General features: G+C 48.2%; 1 protein-coding gene across 7 annotated transcripts in view; it reads left to right on the forward strand.

Annotated features, from left to right (window-relative positions):
* The window catches only part of Ido2 (indoleamine 2,3-dioxygenase 2), a 119,085-nt gene that overhangs the window by 43,183 nt on the left and 61,072 nt on the right, over window positions 1–14,830 (forward strand). For 3 of the 7 annotated variants that reach the window (XM_055593444.1, XM_055593445.1, XM_055593442.1), the window contains one exon: window positions 810–2,014. The exons of 3 other annotated variants lie outside the window; for them this stretch is intronic. In XM_055593444.1, coding sequence (XP_055449419.1) covers window positions 810–1,159 — 350 coding nt within the window. In that variant the 3' untranslated portion in view covers window positions 1,160–2,014. Of the gene's footprint in view, window positions 1–809; window positions 2,015–14,830 lie in introns of those variants that run through there. One more of the 7 variants, XM_055593443.1, reaches the window with a different exon arrangement.

A 14,830-nucleotide genomic window follows, 5' to 3' on the forward strand; every position in this document is an offset into this window, starting at 1 on the left:
AGGAAGGAAGGAAGGAAGGAAGGAAGGAAGGAAGGAAGGAAGGAAGGAAGGAAGGAAGGAAGGAAGGAGGGAAATAGTTGTTATTGCTTTGCCTGGCAACATAGAGCTATGTCCTTAATGACTATCAAAAAAAAAAAAAAAGAAATGACTCTCCAGTTTCATCTGCATGAACCTGTTCTCTGGAACAGTCAGGGTTTTTCCTGGTTTTTAGCATTTGATATTAATAATGAACTCTCAAACAAACAAACAAAACAAATCAAAATAAAACAACAACTACAAAAAACCTCCAACAACAACAATACCCCCCTCTAAAAACATCAGTTAAAGGTGTAGTGATTATCTATAGTAATTTGGCTTCTCCAGTTTTTACTAAAAGACCTGCTTTCCAATGTCTTCTCTATATGCATGGTAACTTCCATTACCCTGGCTCCACCCCTCTCCCCCAGCAAGAAGTACCTAGCAAACAATTTGCCAGTCAGTGTGAGGGTTTGTGTGTGGGCTTGCAGGCACGCCTGGAAGCCCTTAGCAGGGAACACCACATCATTCATGTTTGGTTCAGGATATGTACTGACTAGCAGATCCCTGTCCAACCTTATTATCTGAGAGATGCTTGCTTCTTATTCTCGCCTGCCTCTCCTGTCAACATCCACATATGTCCATTTGAGCATTTGACAGCTAGAACAAAGGCCCAGCTAGGCTGATCGAGAAACTTATCAAGCGTTTCTGGTACCTGAGTGTCTGGAACGGCGGGCAAATACTCTCGAGTGCTCGCCCTGAGCTAAGGTATTGCTCTGGGCTGTTTCTTTCAGTAGGTTTTCTGCACAGAATGAGAGACTACATGCCTCCTTCCCATAAGGCCTTCCTGGAGGACCTCCACTCGGCTCCTTCACTGAGGGACTACGTTCTGGCCTCTGGTGACGGGTGCTGCCTGACGGCCTATAACCAGTGTGTGGATGCTCTGGCAGAGCTGCGCAGTTACCACATCAACGTGGTGGCCAGATATGTCATCTCCGCTGCTGCCAAGGCCAGGCGTAGGATGCCGAGCCATTTCTCACCCCATGCCTTGGAGGACAGGGGCACTGGGGGCACCGCCATGCTGAGCTTCCTGAAGAGTGTCAGGGAGAAGACCGTGGAGGCTATCCTCCATCCTAGGGCTTAGGAACTCACATCCTGTGTCCTTGTGCTGAGGCCCTGTGGGAGCCAGAACCAGGCCAGAGCTCTGCCTGAACCCAAGAATAGTTTTGCTCCAAAGAACATCATACCTTTTGTCCATAAACTGTGGCTCCCACAAACCCACTCCCTCCCCCAGCCAGTTTGCTTGCTAGAAGCCTTCCTGCCCTGCCCAGTTCCCCTGCCTCACAGCAGACAGCTACAACTATCTCTTCATTCAGTATGCTGTGGGCAAGTCAGTGATACCCAAGCTCAATTTACAAAGAATCAAGCTGCCTTTGGGCATGTTGCTTTCTTTCCCTCATTACCTTTTTCCTCTACTTCCCTCTGCCCTTCTTCTCCCCCTCCCCCTCCACTTTCTTCTTTTCTCACCTCCTCTGTTTACTCCTCTTTTCCTCTTCTTCCCTTTCTGCTCATCGCTCCTCTTTTTCCCTTCTTTTTGTCTTTGAAACAGGGTCTAACGGGCCCCAGACTGGCTTCCAACTTGAACCTGTGATCCTCCTGCCTCAGCCTTCTGAGGTTATGTGGATATCCACATGTGTGCTGCCTGCTGTAAGGCTCTGCTCATTTCCTTTGTTGATTACACCCAGGGCTTTGCAATACTAGGCAGTTGTTCCACCAGTGAGCCACAGTGCCAACTCTCTGGGTTTCTCTGGGTTTGAAAGAAAAGCTTGATGAGTTGATTAGCCTGGCAGTGGGCTCTTTAGCCAGGCAGGCCTTAGACTTTGAGTAGCTGGGATGTATAGGGATGAGCCAATGAGCCAGTGAGCCATGCTGCTGCTGCTGCTGCTGCTGCTGCTGATGATGATGATGATGACAACCATGATAAAGATGCTTATCTTTATCATGGTGCCTCTTCCTCTTTGTTTCTTTTCGGTTTTTGTTTTAAGACAGGGTCTTACTATGTTTTAGCTCAGTTGGCCTTGAACTCATGGCAGTCCTCCTACCTCAGCAACCCTAGGACCTGGATTATAAACATGGGCCGCCACAGCTGGCTGTACATCTGCTTAATTCACCAAGTCCCTGCTGCGTTCTTGTACGGAGGCTCGGGGGCGGGGTCAGTCTCTGTGACCTGGGACAGCCTTGCCCTCCCTGCTCACACTGAATTCAGCAATGGGTTTAGGAGCTTAGTGGAGATTTGTGGGGTGAGGGTGCTGGCCATACAAACCTGGAAGTCACCCACATGGGAGCTATCCGCTACCGATTCGGAGCCGACGGGCCTTCCCCACGTGGTGTAGACATAGCAAATTCTATTTTAATTCTCTCTGCTCTATTTTTAGGAGAATGTTTTTCTTTCTCCTTAGTGACACTGGGAATTTGTATTTGAAAAATGCTTTAATTGACCCTCTGAAAGCAAGTGAACCAAATAGGAATAAATAGTAAGTCCACATGTTTGGGGTAAAAATAAATGTGGCTTTTATTTTCAAAATTTCTAGTTCAAAGTCTTATTCTACATGGCTGAAGAAAACTTCGTGCTCACCAGCTTCAAGCCAATTCCATTAGTCAGGGTTCCTCCACTTTGCCATTGCAAGTACATGCACACACTCGTGGCACAGACTCTTGTTTCATGGTCCTGTCTAGTGGTGTAGCATCCATGAGGGCCCTCTGAGTATTGCCCAGTATCTTCCAAATGCTTGTCTCCTATACGGATCCAGGTCAGGTGGCCTTAGCAAGCCAGCTCATCTGACCTAGAAAACCTTTCAGCCCCTAGAATCCTATTGTTCTATAGTCCCTGTGACTATAGAACACAGGGACTACAGAATGGCTTAGGGTCACTACTTCCCAGTGCCTGGGGGGAGAGAGAAGGCTGGCTCCAAAAGACAACTTAGCGAGGTCCTGCATCAGTGATTAGGGGCTCTTCTGTCTCTTATCCTCTGGGCAAAGGTTGGGTGGTACACATGACCAGGCTGAGGGCTTCTCAGAGACCCAGGGTCATGCTCCTCTGTCACCAGCGTCGCTGCTCCTCTTCCTGGTGTAGGGTTCAAGATGCCATCCTGCCCAGAGGCTCAGCCCCAAAGGGTGAGCTTACAATGACTCAGAAAACCTTTCCTCTCCAACCAACATCCCTGTCTCCTGTTAAAGTTCCTTTTGCACCTCAGCATGAGGGCCCAGCACAAGGGCACCTCAGCATAAGGGTGTGCTTGTTCATCGCAGATGTTCTCTGGGCTGTGTGCTGTGGGTCCAGGAAGTGTCCGGAGGGCAGTCGAGTCCCCTCCATGCCCTCACCCTCAAAGAGTGGGGCCCCCGAGGCAAGCCTGGCTTCCAATTCTGCAGTTCCCATTTTTGAAACAATACAGTTTTGAGTCAGTCCCAGAAAGAGATTGGATCCCCATTCTCTTATTCATTATTAAATCAAGATACCAAGCCTCAGGGCAGACAGAAGGAATACAGCTTGGGGCAGTTTGGCGTGAAGTGGGGCTCAGGTGGATCTCTCAGGCGTGTTCCTCCTTTGGGGGTGTCAGGAGGCAGGAGATGGCAAGGGTGTGGTTTGAAGTGGCTGACAAGCATGGATTCCCATCAGCTTGCATTTCTTGTTCTGCTGGTTGATGCGTCGTTGAGCCTTTGGAAGGCCCGAGTCCTTCGCTGTGGAAGAAGAAACGTCCTTATTGATGTATGAAGCTGAGACATGATTTTGGCCTTCATACTTCTAATCTGGACATCCCAGCCAGTGGCTTGCTGCCCCCTGGAGAATAAATATCTTCCTTTGAGGTTGTGGGGCTGCTGGGGACCTGCTGCCAGCCATGTTGCCCAGCGCAACGAGAGGAGACCCAACTGCCTGCTGCTAGGTAAGGGAAGACGAGCATTCAGCATGGTTTCTCCTGGCTGTGTGTTCTCACACCACTGTGAAAACAGATATCCCGGTGTCTTCTGTGGATGAAGGACCTAGGGGCACTTATGACGCTGCTGTTCCCAAGAATGCCCTCTTCACCCGGAAGACCATGTCTGGGTTTTCTTGCCACTCAGAGATAATATGGAGCCACTGGCTGTATCTCCACGTGTGGTGAAGAGGAGATACGTGCTTGAACAAGCAGCACAATGGACCAGACCTGGGGCTGTTCTCAAAATCTCAGAGACACCTGGCTAGTGATGATGAAGACCTTTGACCCTGAGAAAAGAATGTTATCCAGGTGCCCTCTGGTAATCCCATCACTCAGGAGGCAGAAGCAGGAGGATCAGGAGTTCAAGGCCGGCCTAGAATACATGCAACACTGTCTCAAAAATTGGAACAGAGAGGAGAGTAGGAAAAGAGAAGGGAGGGAGGGGGAAGGAAAAAGAGATATGGGGGAAGGAAAGGGAGGGGAGAGAGGGTTTGCAGCCTAGGTTTGTTTTGAGCAGGATCCTACTTTGTCCCTCATTGTGGCAGGACTGAAAAAGTTTGTCCCGGTTTCTGGCTGTAGAGCAAGGTCCACTGAAAGAGACCACAGCGGTCTCTACAGATTCTGTAAATATGGGTGCTGGGGAAGTCCGACGGGGCTGGACAAGGGGCAAATGTCTTGCTCTGTAGGAGCCAGCCCAGTGTGCTTGCTTCTTAGACCTGGTGGTCAAGGAGGGCACTAATGCAGATGGAACAGCAGGGGATGGCCCTAGTCACCCGTGAAGAGGTGAGTTCTTGGGGCAGTCAGGGCTACCTTCAGCCCCCTGCAATAAGGTGTGCATTTGCAAAAGACAGACTTACGACTGAGGACAGAAAGATTGCCGCGTCAGCCCAGGGTTGGCTCCAGGACAGACGCACTGATCTAGGCTGAGCTGTTTCCACGAGAAGAGTGAGGAGACCGCTTCTACAACCACAGCTGACTGTAGACTCTTGCACGCTTTGCCTTTTCACGCTCTGCAGACTCCACCCCATCCAGATGGAACAGTACATATAAGGGACTTCTACAAGTGCCTCCCACGGGAAAATGCTTTCCAGACAATATATCGTCTTATTGTCAGGGGCTCAGTGGACGTGAAGATGTGTGTTTCCTTCCTGTCTGAAGGAGCTTGTATTGTTGATTTGCACAGAAAGCCTGTAGCCAGTTGGTCATCAAATTCATTTTTTACATACAGATCCCTCCTTCAGTGGCTTTATGAATAGACACTATATGTTTTCTAGGTCTTGTGTTTGTCAATCAGGATTTTAGATAAAACTAAAACAATACAAGAGTTATTTGTATATGGAGAGAGAGATGGGAGGGAGGGATGGAGAGATGGAGCAGAAAGGGAAGAGAGAGAGAGACAGAGACAGAGAGGCAGGCAAGCCTGTGAGTCCAAAGCCTGCAGGACTGCCCTGCGTCTGGAAGCCAGGGGAGGATCTGATGTTGCGTCTCAAGTTCAAGGCCTTCCGGTGGACGAACTCCTGAGCCCTTTCTACTTCAGCGGTCACTCTCTGCTCTCTAAGACTGTCCCTGTTTGAAAGAGGCCACCCACACTAGGGAAGGTAATTTGCTTTACTTAGCGTCCATCACTTTCAATATTAATCTCATCCCAACAGAACCCAGAAGCACAGACAGAGCAGAATGCTAAGCCAGATACTTACCTGATGAATCTGCCCTGAGGAGGGCAGAAGAGGGCGAGTTAAGGCATCAGGTATGCGTTCTGCACACTTGGGGGAAAGAGTCCTCAAGAGTTTCAAACTGATGGCGAGGGGTTAAGGCCAGGCCTGAGTGTGTGCGTGCGTGTGTGTGTGTGTGTGTGTGTGTGTGTGTGTGTCTGTTCACTGAGCTCTCTCAGGAAGGTCTGTGCGTGGGCTAAGTGGAAGCCCTTGACGGAAAGCTAGGGAACATTACTAAGGCAAACCCGATGCCGCTGACTCACGTGGAAATGGAAAACTTACTGATGTAATTTTTTTGTTGTTTGTGTGTATGCCTGTGTGCCTGGCTGTCTGTGTGTGAGTCATGTGACAGCAGGTGACCACAGAGGCCCGGGAGAGAACATCAGATCCCCTGGAGGCAGCATTGGTCATGGGCCACCCGATGAGGGGGCTGGGGACCACACTTGGGGCTTCTGCAAGAGCAGCAAGTGCTCTTAGTTGCTGAGCCATCTCTCCAACCCTCCCCCCATGACCTTTTTGATTTTTCTTTTTTTAAACATCAAGACACGCTAGCTAGGCACATGCTGAGCTGTATGTATCCCAGCCCTGAGCATGCAGTCTCCTAACAAATGTATAAACGTTGCATTCTGAGAATGCTGGCAAAGGGTGAACCCTCCCTTCCCTGTGGAGACAGGACTAGGCCTCGAAGGTCAAACTGCGTGTACAAGACCCTGTAAGCCCAAGATGCTCCTGTCATTAATACAGGAGGCAGGAAGACACTGGTTCCTTAAAAGGTTGTGTCCATGTACAGCTAGAGTTAGTTTGGGCTATTTTTTAAGAAACGTAGTAAAGACTCGATATGATTTTAATAGCCGAACAGCAGAACCATTAAAGTAATAAAGCTAGGTCGTAATGGTGGTGCTCAGCAGCTCGGGCTGCCTTGACTCCCTCGCTAGCTCTGGGCCACAGTGCAAGAGGGACACAGCTCTCTCAGCTTTCAAAGCGCACAGCCAGGGCAGCAGGTATGAATTCCGTGGAAGGAGTCTTCTCTGGTTCCTTTGAAAATTGTCATTCCTTGTTTCCAAGTAAGTGCTGAAGTAAAGCCATGCCAAAAGAAAAAGCGGAGAGGGAAGAGAAGAAAGAAAGAATAAGGTAGGATGGGAAGAAGGAAGGAAGGAGCAAGGAAAAAAGAAGGAAAAGGGAGGGGGGATTTCAGATTATATTCCAGATTGGATTCAGATCTGAGATAAATCTGTTCAGTACCTGCTAGTCAGTTATTGCTCACGCACAGATGTGGTATTTGCCGAGCTAATGGGGGAGGTACTTGTCTCTCCCCGAGCTCACTTAACAGTAAACTTAATAAAGAAGTTGGATTTTAACTGCTTTCTGAGACTCACTTGCTGGTTCGTGCCTGCAGTTCAGCATCTGCTTCCTGGGAACGTTAAAACTGATTTCTTGAGTGTAAGCATCATCAAAAAAATAAATGATTTTTTTTTTTTTTTGCTAAGTCATTTGCTTTATAAACTCACAGATCTTCTGGGGCTCTGTGCTTCTGTGGCAGCCGCAGGGCTAGCACGCCAACCCTATCGCGCCTTTAATCGCCCAAACGGCTTCGTTTTCTCTTAGGGGTCAGTACCTGTGGGCCACCTTCCTGTGCACTGTAGGAAGGCATTTTCGGAGCCCAAACCACCTCTCTGCTTCCTGGGTTGCTCTCCCCTCACTGGGCCACACTGTTCCTTAACTGTGAAGTGTGTGTTGAATTTACATGCTGGCAGCTGGGCACTGTGGCACTCGCCTTTAATCCCAGCACTCAGGGAGGCAGAGGCAGGTGGATTTCCGTGAGTTCGAGGCCAGCCTGGTCTACAAAGTGAGTCCAGGACAGCCAAGGCTACACAGAGAGAAACTCTGTTTGGGGGGAGAAAAAAAAGAATTTATATGCCACTCTGACCCCAAGCTAATCCAACATTAGAACTGGGGATGGCTATTGATTGTGCCCGGAGTCTTGGGCCAAAGTCTTTCCCTAAGAACACTCCAACGTTTTAGAGCCATTCAGGTACTCAAGCCTTTCTAGTCCAAAGATTCCAAAATTAGTTATTAATTATGCACGTGTTATTTTATCATCTTATATTATTTCTAACACACAAACACTTTAATTCAAACCTTATCTGTCAATTAAAGCCGAGAGTAGTGATTAATAGCGTGACTAATGAAACATGCAAATAAAATACGTACACACATGCTGGTTGGCATTCTGGTTTCTTAGACACATAGGAATGTAGAAAACGCGATCACAGTGTGAATAGTGAGCTTCGCTGAGTCCCAACACAGCACAGCGGTGAACCCAGTGTCTGAAAGGCTGGGATCACGCACAAAAGGGCAGAGCTTTGGTCACCTCCCTCAGGGTCACACCTCCCCCTGGGAAACCAGTCACAGCTGCCAGCACCAGCGCTCAGGTGGGGAGGGGGACGAGGACCAGGCAGGACATGAATGCCAGATCCACGGGTCACTTTCAGCCTCAGTTTGACCTTTAATTCTTTGCTGAGAAAACTTAGGGCATTGCAACCCAAACCGAGAAAGAGCCTAACTGTGTGGAGGGCCCCTGTTACGCCAGGTGGCTGACCTCCCACCGGGCCACAGCCTTGCCCAGAGAACTGTCTTTCGTCTTACGCCCCTTGGCAGCCTTCTTGCCACTTTGTGTTGGGGAAGATCGAGACACCAGGGATTGGGTTAGCGGCCAAGAGAGCTTGCCCTGCAAAAGTGAGAACATCAAATCTCAAGCACCCATGAAAAATCTGGGAGTGCGCATGAGTGTGTGTGTGTGTGTGTGTGTGTGTGTGTGTGTGTGTGTGTGTGTAATCCCAGAATGGCAGGGTGGAAACATGATCTCCAGAACTCACAGACCTTGAGACAGAGTCTCAATAGGCAGAGAGTGACAGAGGAGGACACCCACAGACAGGCATGGAAACCCTCCTCTTCCACACAATTTAGTAAAGACGCTCAGAACCTCAAGCTTACCGAGCAGAGACTCCATGACGGAGCACACGATCCGAGAACGTCAGTTTGAATGTGGACTTTTGGGTCACAGTGAAAGTAATATGCCTCACTGAAACGACTCGCTACATGCACTGTTGCTTTGTAACTGTGTAGAATTTGTACGCCCCCAGCCCTTTGCACCCTGACCCCAACCAAGCCTAACTAACGTTAGAGACAAAATGGGGTTTGAGGGTTTAGGTTTTGCTTGCAGATCTGGCTGCTGACCACAAGAGGGCAGTAGCAACCTGCAACTCTTTCTGGCGCCCTCAAAGGCGCTAGATTCTGCACTTCACAGACAAAATCTTCATATTTTAGAAGTCTTTCTTCCCTCCTCAGGAGCCCTCGGAAGACCTTGGGAAGTTATTTCACCCCAGGTGCTGCCTTCAGCCAGAGCCACGTTAAATCAGCCCAGATGGCTCTCCCTGGGCCCAAGAGCAAACGGCAGTTTATTTGTAAAAGCTAAACTTAATAATTATAATGCCATACAATAGATATGATAAAAGAAAACACTGGTAGATTTATTTTAAATGGAGAGGCGTTCTCCCCGCCTCCATGATCAGTGTTATCCGACTGTTCAAAAAGCTAAAAAGGAGACAAATGAGGAGACAATTAACAGGACCAAGCTTTGGGGGGAAGATCACGTGGGAAGAGTGGTCCAAACTGTTGCTGGGCTTAGAGAGCAATTGGTTGGGGTTTTGTCTGGAAAAAAAAAAAAGGAAAGGAAAAGAGAAATAGGCAGATAGCATCATGGAAATGAAGTCTCTTTCTCCTTGCTCTCCCCTCTGCCCAAATGTGTCTCACTCAGAGAGATACATGACCCACAAGGACCATCTACTATGTGAAAGGCCAGTGTGTGGCAAGCCTTCCCCCCTAAAAGTGTCCTGAACCCCTCCCAGCTCAGGGTGTGCCCATGGTACTGACAGATCAAGGCAGTGAGTTGATTATCCCTACTGTTCATTCTCACGAAGCCCAACCTTCTTTTAAAATACCAACTATGTGGTCGGCCTGAGCACAACACACACCTTAGTCTTTTTTTAATATATTTTTTTATTAATTACAGTTTATTCACTTTGTAACTCCCTTCCTCCTCACTTCCCAATCCTACCCTCCCTTCCTCTTCTCCACCCATGCCCCTTCCCCAGTCCACTGATAGGGGAGGTCTTCCTCTCCGACCTTAGTCTATCAGGTCTCATTAGGAGTAGCTGCACTGTCTTCCTCTGTGGCCTAGTAAGGCTGCTCCCCCCTCAGGGGGAGGTAATCAAAGAGCAGGCCAATCAGTTCATGTCAGAAACAGTCCCTGTTCCCATTACTATGGAACCCACTTGGACACTGAACTGCCATGGGCTACATCTGCGCAGAGGTTCTAAGTCATCTCCATGCATGGTCCTTGGTTGGAGTATGAGTCTCAGAAAAGACCCCTGTGTCCAGATTTTTTGGTTCTGTTGCTCTTCTTGTGGAGCTCCTGTCCTCTCCAGATCTTACCCACTTCTTTCATAAGATTCCCTGCGCTCTGCCCAAAGTTTGGCTATAAGTCTCAGCATCTGCTTTGATACCCTGTAGGGTAGAGTCTTTCAGAGGCCCTCTGTGGCAGGCTCCTGTCCTGTTCCCTGTTTTCTTCCTCTTCTGATGTCCATCCTTTTTGCCTTTCTGAATGAGGATTGAATATCTTAGCCAGAGTCCTCCTTCTTGATTAGTTTCTTTAGATGTTCAGATTTTGTATGTTTTTCCTATATTATATGTTTAATATCCACTTATGAGTAAGTATATACCCTGTGTGTCTTTCTGGTTCTGGGATACCTCACTCAGGATGATCTTTTCCGGTTCCCTCCATTTACCTGCAAATTTCATGATTTCCTTGTTTTTAATTGCTGAGTAATATTCCATTGTGTAAATGTACCACAATTTCTGTATCCATTCCTCAACTGAGGGGCATCTGGGTTGTTTCCAGCTTCTGACTATTACAAATAAAGCTGCTATAAACATGGTTGAGAGCAAAGGGCTAATATCCAGAATATATAAAGAACTCAAAAAGTTAAACAACAAGAAACCAAGTAATCCAATTAAAAAATGGGGTACAGAGCTAAACAGAGAATTCTCAGTAGAGGAATATAGAATGGCAGAGAAACACTTAAAGAAATGTTCAACGTCCTTAGTCATCAGGAAAATGCAAATCAAAATGACCCTGAGATTTCACCTTACACCCATCAGAATGGCTAAGATCAAAAACTCAAGTGACAACACATGCTGGAGAGGATGTGGAGAAAGGGGAACCCTTCTCCACTGCTGGTGGGAATGTAAACTTGTACAACCACTCTGGAAATCAATCTGGCGCTTTCTCAGACAACTAGGAATAGTGCTTCCTCAAGATCCAGCTATAGCACACCTTAGTCTTAAGGCATAAAGGAATGGAGGAGTCCTCATGTTGCTACCCTTCCAGGCTTGCCTGCAAGAAAGCTATTACCTCTAAACCTTTGGTCTGGGAGAAAAGAGCTGTTTCTCGTCTCAGTTTTAGGGAAGTGTTTTTCCAACACTGATTTCTGCCCTGGCTCCCATGGAAGGCTGTGCCGCCCCGTGTCACACTCCAGATTATGTAAATTATCTATGTGTGTGTATGTGGGCTACATGCGTGGTGGTGGATGTGCATGCATGGCTCATGGAGGTCGGAGGACACTCTCAGGCCTCACTCCAGGGGACCAGCCACCCCTCCTTCTTTAGACAGGGTCTCACCTGGAGCTCACCAATTTGAGGGAGAGTGGCTGGCCAGCAATTTCCACGGTCCCTGCCTCCCCAGCTCTAGAATTACTAGTGTATGCTACTCTGCCCAGTTGTTTGATTTTTACATTCATTTTGTGTGTGTGTGTGTGTGTGTGTGTGTGTGTGTGTGTGTGTGTATGTATGTGTGTGTTGTATATGGACATGTTTGTGTGAGTGCGTAAATCAGAAGGTTGTCTCCTTTAATCAGTCCCCACATTGATTTCTGAGGCATTCTTTCCTGCTAAGCATGGTTCCACCGGGCTGGCTGGCCAATGAACTCTGGGGATGCCCTTCTGCCCTCCAGCCTCCTACCCCGTTTTAACCTTGTGCTGGGGTTAGAGCCAGGCACACCATTATACCTGGCTCTGGATGTAGGGGTCTGAACTTGGGTTCTCACGCTGTGAGACGGGGGCTTTCTGGATGCAGCCATCTCTCTAGCCCAAACTGTCTACTTTTAAAATCCAACCCCAAACACTTGTTTCGGTGTAGGAGGTATTGCCTGAAAGAAGGCAGACACTGGAGTACGGCTCATCCACAGAACCCTTGCTGCTTATGACTGGACCCTCTTCCATTCTCACCATGGGCGAAATGCACAACCAAACAGCAGCAACAGTTTGGGCACCACCAAGCCACACAGCTAGACTAGGGTTCCAGAGACAGACCCTCATGGCCACTGGCACGGGAGCTACTTTTCTGGGTGAAGACATACACAGTCCTGATGGCCGTCAGGACTGGCTAACCTGTGCAGGGGGAATGGCCTGACATTCCACTTCTAGCGTCCTCGTCCTGGTGACCCCAATCTCCAGGGCTGGAGGACCTCTCTGCTATCGGAAGAGCATCTGTTTCTGTGGAATGGAAACAATCCCAAGAATAGCATCCGTGTCTCTCTCCTGGGCAGCCCTACCCAGGAATGTAATTAACTACATGGTGTTTGGTGAGCTTAGGGGGTCCTTTTCCCTGCTTGTGGCTCAAAGGCTACGGAAGTGCTTGCTTGCGAGCAGTGGAGAAAATTTGAGGGAAGGCAATCATCTCTGTTTTGAAGAGACTCCCAAGAAGTCCTCTGTATATCTCTTCTGCTTTGCTGTGTCTTACTTTTTGTCGGCTTGGCAGTCACAAGGGAGAATAGGCATGCAGCAGGCAAAATGTTAATGACCTTTAAAAACTGCGCATGTGTTTTTGTGTGTATGTATATGCTGAATGACAAAACCTACTCATTCTTTTTAGAATTTAGAAGTGTTTAAGTTATGTGTGTGTGTGTGTGTGTGTGTGTGTGTGTGTGTGTGTGTGTTTGGGGGTCGGGTATATGCACAGGAGCACAAGTGCCTGCTGCCACCAGTGGTGTCCATTCTCTCCGAATCTGGAGGCACAGTCTTGTGAGCTCCCACAAGAGGGTGCTGGGAATTGAACTCCCACGCTCACTCTCCCTCCTGGAGCCATCTCTCCGGCCCTCCATTTTCAATTCATCGTCTCGTCCTCTTTCTCCTTCTCTTCCACCTCCTCCTCTCGTCTTATAGAGCAGGGTCCCGCTCAGTGTGTAACCCGGGTAGACTTACACTCAACATTCTCTTGCTTTAGTGTCCCAAGGACTTGAATTACAAGCACACAGCACTGCGTCCTGCTCTGCACAGGACATACGTAGCTCTTACATAGTTCAGTTTTCTCGGTGCCCTTCATATTCTTCAACCCCTTTCCTCAGACCGGAGTCTGAAGCACTCTGTGTTGGGTAAGAGACTGGCAGTGGATGGAGGCCTTAACATTACCTGCTGGATTTGCATTTTGATAGGATTGAAAACTATGTGTAGTTGTTGTATCCCACTAATGGAATTTCGAGACAACCCTGGGCCTTTCGGAGTCTCATTTCTGCCTCTCTGGCTGGCCAGCACACACTCAGCACACACTGGCTGGTTGTGAGCCAGCCTTCGACCTGCAGCTGTGCTGATGTGGAACCCTATCCTACAGAATGACTGCTGTCAGGGTGAACAGGGTCCCGCTGCTCCTTACAGTTCAGCGAATTTGTTAGGGGCCTGTGTTAGCTTTTCACCACACTGCCAACATTCTGACAGAGACCCAGAGAACTTTGTATCGGCTCCTAGTTTGGGAGGGTCACAGCCTGTGGTGATAGGGAAGGCATGGCAGAGTTCATGACGGCTGCAGCATTGGCAGTGGGTTGAACACGGTAATAGATCAGGGAACACAGAAGCAGGGCCAGGCTAGACCTCCAAAGGCTCACCTGTACTAACCCTACTTCCACCAGCCAGGCCCCACCTCTTAAAGGCTCCATACCAGCCCTCCAGCTGGGGAACATGATGACCCAGAGTTTGAGGGGACAGCCCATACTCAACCATCACAGGGAAATGGCCCCATCTGCAGCTGTGGTTCTCAGACTTTGACCTCATAGGAAGATGTGGTGGACACGGGCACTCGGGCCACTCTCAGCGGCTTCGAGTTCAGGCCGAAGACTGCTTTTCTGACTAGTTCCCACGTAATGTTGGTGTAATCTCAGGCCTGAGACGCTGTGGCTCATGGGGCTCCTTTGTTTTGCTTGCTGGCCAGAACACCATGGACTGACTATGATTCATCTCACATCTAATGAATGGGTTTTGCTTTCTGAAGGGGAAGATTCAGTCATGTTCTGACGTCCCAAACTAAAGCACTGGTTGTTTACTGGATCACATCCCTTTCTCCGTCTGAAAATGCATAGAGATGTTTATGAAAATAAGGAGAAGAGGCCAGAGGTCAACCTTGAGTATCAGTCCTCCAGTACCATCTGTTTTGGCTTGGAAACAGGGTTTTTTGTTTGTTTGTTTGTTCTTGATTTGGAAGCAGGTTTTTTTTACTTGGCCTGGAATTTGCCATTTAGACTAGGCTGCCCAGCCAGTGACTGCTGCAGATGTGCTGGTCTCCATCTACAAGTAAATACCATCTCTGCCTCACTCTCTTTACATGGATTCTGGGTAGAATTCTGGTCCGTATGCTTATGTGACAGGCACTCAGCCCCAACTTTAACACTATGCTTAAAATATAGAAAAACCTCATGATCTGGGGATGTAGTTCAATGGTAATTTATCAAGCATAAAAAATGTTCCAGGTTCTATCTCCAACAATGATGAAGAATGAAAGGAAGGAAAGAAGGAAGGAAGGAAGAAAGAAAGAAAGGAAAAAGAAAAAACTTCCAGTGTTATACTAAAAGGCAATACTGTTGGTAAATGAAGACCATTGTAAAAATTCAAGAAATTAAAGGGAAAAAGAGAGAGAGAAAAGATTCAGAGATTGATAGTTTTCTCAAAAAGGTTAATTTCTCAAGTCAATGCTGACGCTTTTGAAGAGAGGCTTTTTTCTGGTACCTAGAAACAAAGTGGTTTG

This window comes from Psammomys obesus, unplaced genomic scaffold (genome assembly GCF_907164565.1).
Source record: "Psammomys obesus unplaced genomic scaffold, mPsaObe1.curated_primary_1811, whole genome shotgun sequence".
NCBI lineage: Eukaryota > Metazoa > Chordata > Mammalia > Rodentia > Muridae > Psammomys > Psammomys obesus.